Raw genomic sequence first — 10,354 nt, forward strand, 5'->3', positions numbered from 1 at the left:
TGTGTGAACGTCTAAAATTACTATTAGCTTCACAAGCAGCAGGTAATACGGGTGTATCGAATGAAATCACATTAATTTGGCAAGAACTACTCGAGTATAAATTAATAAAACGAATTCCCTATGTCTAAACGGGAAATCGCCAACGAACTACACAAACCAGCAAGAAGAAACTTTGTTAGAAGAAGAGTTGTATTATATGGTAAAAATGATTTGTTTCAAGCAGATTTGTGTGAAATGGTACAACATGCCAGGGTTAATAAGGGGTATAAATATTTACTCACGGCATTAGACTGTTATACAAAATATGCATACACAGCACCATTAAAATCAAAAACCAGTAAAGAGGTCACATTAGCAATGGCTAAAATATTTGATACTCAGTGTCCTAAACTTTTGCAAGTGGATAAAGGTGGGGAGTTTTACTCAAAGTTGTTTGATGAATTAATTGAAAAATATAAAGTAAAACGGTACTCAACTTTTTCAACATTGAAAGCAAGCATCGTCGAAAGATTTAATAGAACGCTTAAAACTCTTATGTATAGAGAGTTCACGGCTAGAGGTTCACATAATTGGATAGATATTCTACCATCAATAACTGAAAAATATAATCATACTATACACAGTTCTATAGGATTAACACCTGCACAAGCTAATGCAAACCCCTCACTAGTTAAATTACGCGAACGTGTGATTCCTTATAAAAAAGTCAGATTTAAAATTGGTGATAACGTTAGAATATCAATTTTTAAAAGTTTCTTTGATAAAAAATACCTTCAGAACTGGTCGACGGAGGTGTTTTGCATTACTAAAGTCAACAAAACAGAGCCCCCCACTTATTTACTTAAAGATTATAAAAATAACCCTATACTGGGTTGTTTCTACACAGAAGAATTGTCCAAAACAAATTACCCCCACGACTACTTAGTAGAAAAAATTGTGCGAACAAAAGGATCTAAATTGTATGTTAAATGGTTAGGATTTCCGTCAACAGAAAATAGTTGGATAAATAGGGGTGATATAAAGCAATTATAGCCAGTATCACTATGAACGTGTTTGGAGAGACTTCTGATACATTTATAAACACTCTAGTTTCATCACACGACGGCAATAACAAACTCATTAGAAATAACGTCCTTCAAATTTCAAGTATAACAAAACAATTGCGTGAGACAAATGAATTAGCATCTGATAACCTTTCCAAAATTAATTATATAGTAACTAATATAGAAATATTAACTTCAAGTATTACAAAACAGCTGGGTGAGGCGCAAGAAGTAGCATCCGATAACCTTAACAAAATTAAATCTCTTGAAACTAATATAACATCATTAATTAAGGATAATGAAATTTTTAAGTATTCAACTAATAAAACGATCATAGACATTCTTAATATTTTGGGAAGCCGTAAAAATTAGCTTGACATATATTATAGTAATAGAACGCTTCCTCCCCTTCTACTGAAAAAAGTAAACAGTTATTTGATTTTTTCATAATGACCTCTGCTATTTTAGATATGGAGTGTATTATGTCTCCGGACTCTAAGTATTTAATAAAAGAATTATCTGTAATTGCAACTGACACATGGAATACTCAACATTGGATATTTAAATATAGCTTTACACAAAATTCAAACAATAAATCACAAAGCGTTAATAAATGGTTAGCCAAACATCATCACTCAATGACACCTCAATATGGAGATGTCGAAGCAGAAGAAGTGTCGAGAATTTTAAATTCTTTAACGTTCTCAGTTATTTACGTTAAAGGGCTACAGAAAATAGATATTTTACATGAATATGTACCTCATATCAATATAATTAACCTTGAAGACATCGGGTGCCCCCGTATAAACCAACTGCACGCTGAAGATTCCTATCCATCATGTTTATTTCATATGAATTTAAATCCTACACACTGTACTTTTTATAAAATGTTTGCATTAAGGAATTGGTTTATAAACAATTCATAACCTTGTATATTATCATTGTAATTTAGTTTAAAACATATTATTTCAATAATAAATAACTTTTTTTATTTATCAGATAGTAGTCTATTTTATTTACAATAAAAGTATAAAATAATAATATCTTTACTAAGTGTGTCACATGCATATTTTTTTCTACAAATCAAAGAGGTGTACATATATATATATATATATAACATAACAAAAAAATATTTCAAGACATCTAAAATATACAATAATATAATGTTTACATGGTAGGTTAGAGGTGAGATTATATTTAATTACATTTTTAAGTTACAATAAAAATAAAACAATAATAATATCTTAACTAAGTGTGTCACATGCATACTTTTTTTTGCTATGTTATATATATATATATATATATATATATATAATATATATATATATATATATAATATAGCAAAAAAAATATTTCAAGACAACTAAAATATATAATAATATAATGTTTACATGGTAGGTTAGGGGGGAGATTATATTTAATTACGTTTTTTAATAATGTAATCATACAACAAGCCTAAGAGTGTGGTATGACTATATAGAACATGGCAAAAAAAAAATTAGGTATTTAAAATAACAAAAAAAATAAATGGTAATGAGGGTTGGGGTTTTATTTAAATACATTTTTAATCATATATCCACAACAAACTACATCAAAAGTGGGAGGGGACGCCTGCACAAGTCTGAGAGTTGAAGTGTATATATGTTACAAAAAAAATTTTAAAAAAAAGGGAGTAAGCAAAAAAAATTGTACAATAACCTTAATATTAAGTCTTAAATTTATATCTCTTCCACGTGCTCCTCACTGTAAGTAAAAAACATTGTTTATATTAGTATATTTTCAAGTACAAACTAATGTTATTATAACTTACTCAAGTTTATAATGACCATAAGGTAGAGTATGTATGCGGTCTGCCAATACAACTCGCTTGTCGTCATTCCTATTTAGAGCCAGCTTAACGGTTGAGATGCTCTTAATGTCATGTTTATAGGATCGAAACGAATTCATCGTTCGATAAGGGTTGAAACTGTTTGGGTCTTTTCCATTGATACCCTGAAATAGACAGTCTTTGTGGTCCTCAAATGTCATGTGGTTTTTAATCACGTGATAAGCGACCCCCTTAGCCTTGATGTGTTCGGCCCCCATTAGTATGTAACCATAAGATTTTGCTCGAAGTGCAATTTGTTCCCAAATAATGTCGCCTCCGGTCTCATCTAAGACATAAAAAATTAATAGTTTTTTATTTTTTTTAAATGTTTTATTAACTGACCTGTAAAAGTCCCAGGAACTTTTTTTCTTTCTGTCCTATAACATGGATGTGAAGGTGGGAAATTGGATGTATCCAATTTTTCTAAAAAACCCGGTTTGGACAACACATCGGCATAAAAATCTTTGGTCTTAATCAGGTACATTAGAGAATCTGAAAAAAGTAATGTTAAATATAATTGTGTTTAAAATAAAATTAGTTAATAATAATATACCTGTATCCATATAGAGTAGTTCAATATCACAACCGTAGTACTCTTTCATTACATTGTAATGAAAGTCATACATTAACGTCTTGGAAATTTCCAAGACGGAAAACCCAACGTAGACTGGTTTATCAAAAGTTAAAACATCCTTATTTAGGTGTACCGCATACAAGTTTTCACTATATTGCGTGACACCTTTAAATGTTGGCTTGTTAATTAACCTTTGACAAGACTCAGGACTACACACAAGTGACATTTTCATTCGGTTCCGAACATTCTCCATAGTTTTACCTGTTTAAAAAATAATAAATTTGATATTATAATATAATATATTATATTTATTTAAATGTTTAGATACTAACCAAAAACGGCATTGTTCATTAGCTTAAAGAAATCCTTTTGAAAATCATTGATGGCTTTTTTCCTCATTTCCGTGTTAAGCGAGATGTAACTCCCCAACCACGGACTTTGGTCAAAGCTTAGAATTCTATGGACTTTTTTAAGAATAAGCCCAGCCTCTAATGCCTGTTTCAAGATTGAATGGTGTACAATATACCGCTGTTTATTCTGTAAGGTGGCGACTAATTTTTTTATGCGAGAACCAGCTGGTGTTAACCTCTCGCACATAAAAGGTAAATCTGAATGCTTATCGTGAAGGGACCTAGGGTACTCTATATCAACTTCCAACATCAACCCAGTTTTCGACTTCTTGTCACATTTTTTTAACAAATGTTTCACTGTATGGACCGAATGGTCACCTTCATACCATTTGAAATTCCCCAAAGGTAAAGCCTGAGACATTGCCCATCCGTATCTGAAGTAATTATAATATGAAAATTAAACAAATATACTGTTTTATTAGTATATATATATATAGTATAAGTAGTTACAAGTTCGTTGCATCCAGATAAATAATCCAACTATTTGGCTCTGCAGGGTTGTATTGCGGTGTTTTAGCGTGGTTGGCTTTGGAGTATCTTTTCGATGCTTGTGTCAGTCCTCCTCTTATGCCTAAACGATATATTTATATATTAATTAAGTTATTATTATTCTGTAAATTTATATATTTTTACCATTCTCAAACATTAGAAGCATATCGTAGTCAGACAACAACTCCAGTTCAACTTTAGTATGTTTCAGACAAACATCGAAAGAATATCCGGGTAATGTGTAGTAAAAACAGGGATCTAAAGAATATGTAGTTATACAAAGTTCCCTAAACGATTCAAAGACATCACATAAAATGTGCACATCCAACTCATTATACCTAAAAATAATTATTTATCAATAAAATGATGAATTAAAATAAATATATATATATTACTAACCATAAACTATAGTCCCCTAAAGTTTTAAATTTGAAGTGGTTAAAAACCTTTACCGCGTGGTCATAGTCATTTTGTGAAATATTACTTTCGGTTAGTGAACTATAAAAAATGATTTGGTTAAAAATTATTTATTATTAGTTTATATATAGTTAGTATATTTTACCTATAGAACTGCTCTATCGGTGGTAGACAGGGTTCTTCAAGCTTCTCCCATGAGTCTGTATACTCATAGCAGTAAACACCTTTACGAGTCACCAAATCTATATCGTCCGCCCCATATGCACTCAACACAGAACGGAACTTAGACTTGTCAGAACGGGCAAGGTTATTTGTTAATTTGTCAAGACTACTGGCCATAAAGCGATAACTATCCAAAAATCGGACTGAAAATTTATTCGAAATAAATTTTGAAAACGAAATGAATTTTTCCTCGCTATTAGGAATAACGTTAATTGTGTGTGGATCATGGCCTAATTCAGTAACGATTATATGCGAATCATAAGACGATAAATTGTGGAATATGCAACTTACATACGTCGGACTTTGCATTTTTAAATTGCACCTATTACAAACGGTGTTTCTGTATCTACCGCTTAAATGGTGGTGATCGCGTACCGGATGATTTAATATTGAAAATTTGCAATTACAGAGAGGGCATTGACCACCGTTCACGACAGCCTTATGGTTGCTATCGTCCTGTGTCGACATGCGTATAGGGGTATTAACGTTTAAAAGTTGCTCGATATTCCGTGCTACATCGGTTATACTTTGAATAAAATGTTTTGGCACATCATTTAATTCGCTGTTTTTATTGCCGCTGTAAACAACCGGAGTTTGTGGTATGTTGAATCGATCTAACAACTCTTTTGGGACATCCTCGCTAGGCTTGACTAAGTACACATAACTCATGGGCACGTGGTCTTGGGTAACAGTAGTTTTCCCAAAATGACTATCTGCAGCTGGTTTCTTCAGCAAACACTCAAAATCCGCATAAATCACAAAATCATGTTTTTGAGTATTACCATAATTTTCAAATTTCATATAAGTTTTTGGTGGGGGCAGAATTGGCGTTACAGATTCATTTTTGTTGCATATTCTTCTATGCTCGTCCAGTCTGGATTCCTTTGGGGCTTTTCCTGCTTCATCCACATAAGTCTTGAAACATCGTCTGCATATGGCCTTTTCTTTGTTATTTTTTGACATTTGCTGACCAACCAGTCGTGTGAGGTTTCTGATATAGCAATAATGAAAGTTGCCTTTCCCATCATCGAAGTATAACAGATCGAAATGATTCGGTTGCTCAATGGTGCATACTCGGTATGGAATAATAATGTAATCTTTTTTTTCATTGGTATGGTTAGGAATGTTGTTCTTCGCCTTGTTTTTATAAGTACGATTACCTTTCTTGAAACCATAAACATTGATGGACACTTCTTTATTATTCTTCTCAAATTTCTTTACTTCGGACAACGGCGTGGGGAAACTAATTCCGGCAAAGTTGTAGCGGTCTGTCATACCTTCATAGTGTGTTACTCTGTGTGGGTTAGCTGTAGTCACGTGTTTTGCCAATATACTGTATCGAAAACATTGCTGATCCGTGTTTTGTACATTGACTGTTGCTTTCCTATTTTCAATGGCTTCCGGGAGTGGTATATACGATGCGCCGCCGAAAGGCGAATATTGAAACACATCTACTAATATGCCATCAATCTTTTCCAGAGAAAACCCCGATCCTTTGCCAGCCATGTCTTCTTCTTCAACTAATAATTTGTTAAAGTCATCAGTTATTTGGTCTTCAATGATGGTCTCAGGTAGCAATGTCCTCGCACACGTCTTGAAAGCCCGGTTTTCAAGAACCTCGGTGGATGGGATTTTGTACGTTGACTCAAGTTTCAACGTATATTTGATTGCATTTTCAGCAACGAGTGTTGTAAGAAGTTCGATTAGTTGAGGTTTGGTTTCAGCCAAGAAAGATTCATAGTCCGCTAATTGATTAAAATTTTTCTTATAATAGGCTTTACATAAACCTCTAAACCCTGTGGTGGTCAAAACGAAACCTTCTCTCGTTACTGCAGCTAAACGGTGACTTTTCAACCGTTTATTATTTGCGTTGTTTTCTCTGTTGACCGTTATACTATCAAGAGCCTGCAAGCATGCCTCATCGCCTTCGCTGTCACACAGTTCTTCGAACGATCTTTTATCTACACCTAATAATATAATAATGGCCTTACTTAATATAAACCGTGAAAATGTGTCTAAGTGTTAATAAATTGAAAAAAATTGGCCAGGACGGTAGGGTGAAATGTATAATATTTACTCTAAACAATATATTAAAGTCATAACTATATATATTTTTTACTAAATAATTTATAGTGAATGTTACATATAAAAAAAACCTACTACGGTAACCTACCCTAACCTAACGTATAAAAAATTAATGCGGTATACATATTTTTCACTAACCTGTAGGAACTCTTGAAGTTGACGCCATATTATTTTCGGCTTGGACAAATGTTTCGTCGTCTGCGCTTCCCCAAAACTGTTGTTCTGCCTGTCGACCTGTATTGGAAAAAATATTTTTTCAGTATAAATTAAATGTTAAAGATTGTTGAACGGATTGAATCATTAAAAGGAAAAAATAGCTTATAACCATAAAATATATGAATGGCGATATAATTTTTTTAAAATTAAATTTAAAGGTCTATTCAATGATATATTGTGAATATATTTGTTTATAAGCTAATTTTTTTTCTTTTCATGGTGTTAAAGTAAATATATTTTAATTTAATATTGGTGATGTGTTTCAAGTTTCTCTTATAAAAAAAATCACTATATACTTGTAAAAAATAATTCATTTACTAACCTAAACCAGATGTTGAAGGCATGTGTGATGTGTGCTGAATAACCGATGCCCTTTGTTGAAGAGGATTTCCTGGATGCCCGCTTCGCCCCGCACCAGCTGAAAAAATGTTATATTTTATTAAATTAAATCACATTTTTGTTTTAAGTATAAACAAAAAAAAAAAAATGTTTTCTTACCGTGTTTGGCAATGCAGTGTCTGGATAGATTCCCTTGATACTTAAAGTCATAATCACATTCTCCGCATGCAAACCTAATACCTTGGTGGACTTTTAAATGTCTATTAAGATTAGAGCTTGTAGAGAATGATTTCTCACACAAACTACACTTATACATGTTTAAGAATTTAACTAAAATAATAATAATATGTTAAAAATATGTAATATTATGTTAATAGGCTAAAAAGCTTAAAAAATGTGTTAAGTGCGTTAGTATGTGTTAATATGCTATTTAAGCTACTAGATTAAATGCGTTAATATGTTATATGCGGTAATACAATAATATTAAGATTACAATACGATACTTTGTTTTAAAAAAAACACAAAATCGATATATATAAAATTAAAACAGTGAAAATTAATGTAAACTGCTGAGCAAAAACTACTGTTGACAAGACACTGTTGACGGTAGGTTAGCAAAATTACATCTGACGGTTGTACACAGTATAATAATTGATCATGCTGATCACTGCAAACTCCTTCCAAAAAAAAAAAAATCCCTTCCTCTGCATTCATAAGCCACCCCCCAAAAATGTAGGCGTTATTTTCTCGCCATTAGCGCTAACCAAAAAATGTAATCTTAAAACGCAGGTGTCATCTGTTACGGCCAAATTATTGCACCTGTATAATGCACTCTAAGGGTTCATATGGTGTACAGAGTTCTGATAAACCCCTCTTGCTTGGCGCCACCATACGTTCGGTCAATATTATATATTATCAAAGGTATTGTCAAAGATTTCTACCGACTATTTGTTTGTCCCTTTTATTATATTTGAACAGGTGTCATCTGTTACAGTCAAATTATTTGCACCTGTATAATACACGCTAAGGGTTCATATGGTGTACAGAGTTCTGATAAACCCATCTTGCTTGGCGCCACCATACGGTCGGTCAATATTATATATTATCAAAGGTATTGACAAAGATTTCTACCGACTATTTGTTTTACCCCTTTTGTTATATTTTATGGTACATATTCATGTTATATATGACAATTCTAATAACGATTTTTTCGGCGTCAGACTGACGCGTCGATTTAAAACTACATACCGAAAATTTATATTATATTCTATCTAATAGTATATATATATATAAAATATATATTGCAAGTTAATATATTATACTTTATGCTTAAATTTAAATTTTTTAATATAGTATTTTAGACTACACTTGCAATAATCAGATGAGCCGCTTGTTATTATATAGTTAACCAAAAATGAAGTTTTAAGTATATTATAATTTACGTTATATTAAATAATAAAATGAGGCATTGGTTTTTTTTTAACTAAAAAAATAAGTTTATTTTAAGTAGAACTATTAATTTTACAATCCTAATCTTAATTGTAATATTAGTAAAAAAATTACACTAACTAGCACTGTTTTCTTAAATCTAATATTAGTAAAAAAAAATTACACTAACTAGCACTGTTTTCTTAAATCTAATATTAGTAAAAAAAATTACAAGTTAATATATTCAATATCTAAATCAACATAGTTTACAAACTTGTCATGCGTGAGTAAACTCCAATTTCTCGCAATTGATGTGTCAATCGTGTACCATCGGTTCAGTGGTTGTCTGCATTTTTTACAATGCATTAAACGCATAAATGCGAAAAATGCATTGATGTCTTTGATTGCAAAAGTTCTTATCCCAAACTCTGGCTGCCTCTCTACGCCTTCAAAATTGCTCCAACAAACATATGAGTTGCAAACGTAATCACAACTATTGAAACGTTTACAACTATATGCAACATTCCACTCCTTAAAAGCACTAGAATATTTTCGAATGTGATTTACCCCGTATTTTAACGGGTATTTAGACACATGATAAAAATTAAATCGCGAACTTAACATGTCACTCCGTATGCAAATTGCCGGTAATTTAGAATTTTCCATTGCGATATTTTTTTTTTTGTTAATATTTTACCAAGTAAAATGTCTGACCGTTCACTGAAATGACTAACACCGAATATTATTCGTCGTGACTCCATAATTTTTAGGTATGTAGGCTCGGTAAGGTTTCAGGGGGAATATTTGTTTTGCCTCCCCGCAAAAAAAAAACCTCCTACCATGCGTGTGCCGATGTGTGTGGTCCTAATACATATTTTTGTAACATCGGCTAAGTAACCAGGATTTATACACCATTAAAATTGTTTATTAAGAAAATGTTCGTTTATGCCCATTCAATATAGACCTGAAAATAAATATTGTTTTTGCGTTTGGTTTACATTATATTTATATGCTACCTATATATGTATAACGTCCACGGTTAGGTCGGTACGGGTGGCAATCATCTATAGGGCGGCAAAGGTTGAGGTAGGTTAACCGCATTTTTTTTTTGTTGCACTAGTCCCGAAACACACAGAGATGATTTGTTTACACAATATGACTTATACACAGAGATGATTCAAAACAATGGAATCATCGATCATCAATCATCCTTTTGTTCCACAATGTACGTTTCCCTTCTACTTATGATAAACAAGTTGTAATA

General features: G+C 32.0%; 2 protein-coding genes across 3 annotated transcripts; both read right to left on the minus strand.

The window, feature by feature from the left end:
- Positions 1–2,533: 2,533 nt before the first annotated feature.
- LOC126844028 (uncharacterized) lies at positions 2,534–6,370 on the minus strand. 2 transcript variants are annotated; one of them, XM_050581870.1, is made up of 9 exons: positions 4,946–6,370; positions 4,783–4,881; positions 4,528–4,721; positions 4,345–4,465; positions 3,817–4,268; positions 3,464–3,745; positions 3,253–3,402; positions 2,854–3,196; positions 2,534–2,786 (listed from the first exon to the last, which is right to left on the minus strand). In XM_050581870.1, the coding sequence occupies exons 1-9, from the start codon at positions 6,295–6,297 to the stop codon at positions 2,762–2,764; spliced, it is 3,018 nt and encodes a 1,005-aa protein (XP_050437827.1). In that variant the 5' UTR covers positions 6,298–6,370; the 3' UTR covers positions 2,534–2,761. The 2 variants fall into 2 exon arrangements, with proteins under 2 accessions (XP_050437827.1, XP_050437828.1); XM_050581871.1 differs by lacking the exon at positions 2,534–2,786 and having other exon boundaries at positions 2,850–3,196.
- On the minus strand, positions 6,326–7,987 carry LOC126844029 (uncharacterized). Its single transcript, XM_050581872.1, has 5 exons — positions 7,822–7,987; positions 7,646–7,741; positions 7,246–7,341; positions 6,440–6,989; positions 6,326–6,329 (listed from the first exon to the last, which is right to left on the minus strand). The coding sequence occupies exons 1-5, from the start codon at positions 7,976–7,978 to the stop codon at positions 6,326–6,328; spliced, it is 903 nt and encodes a 300-aa protein (XP_050437829.1). The 5' UTR covers positions 7,979–7,987.
- Between the last annotated feature and the right edge of the window lie 2,367 nt (positions 7,988–10,354).

The sequence above is a fragment of the Adelges cooleyi genome, unplaced genomic scaffold, assembly GCF_023614345.1.
Source record: "Adelges cooleyi isolate 19-005CV unplaced genomic scaffold, UGA_ACOO_1.1 ACOO_flye_CR_arks_rails_tigmint_CR_PRNA_594, whole genome shotgun sequence".
In the NCBI taxonomy this organism is placed as follows: domain Eukaryota; kingdom Metazoa; phylum Arthropoda; class Insecta; order Hemiptera; family Adelgidae; genus Adelges; species Adelges cooleyi.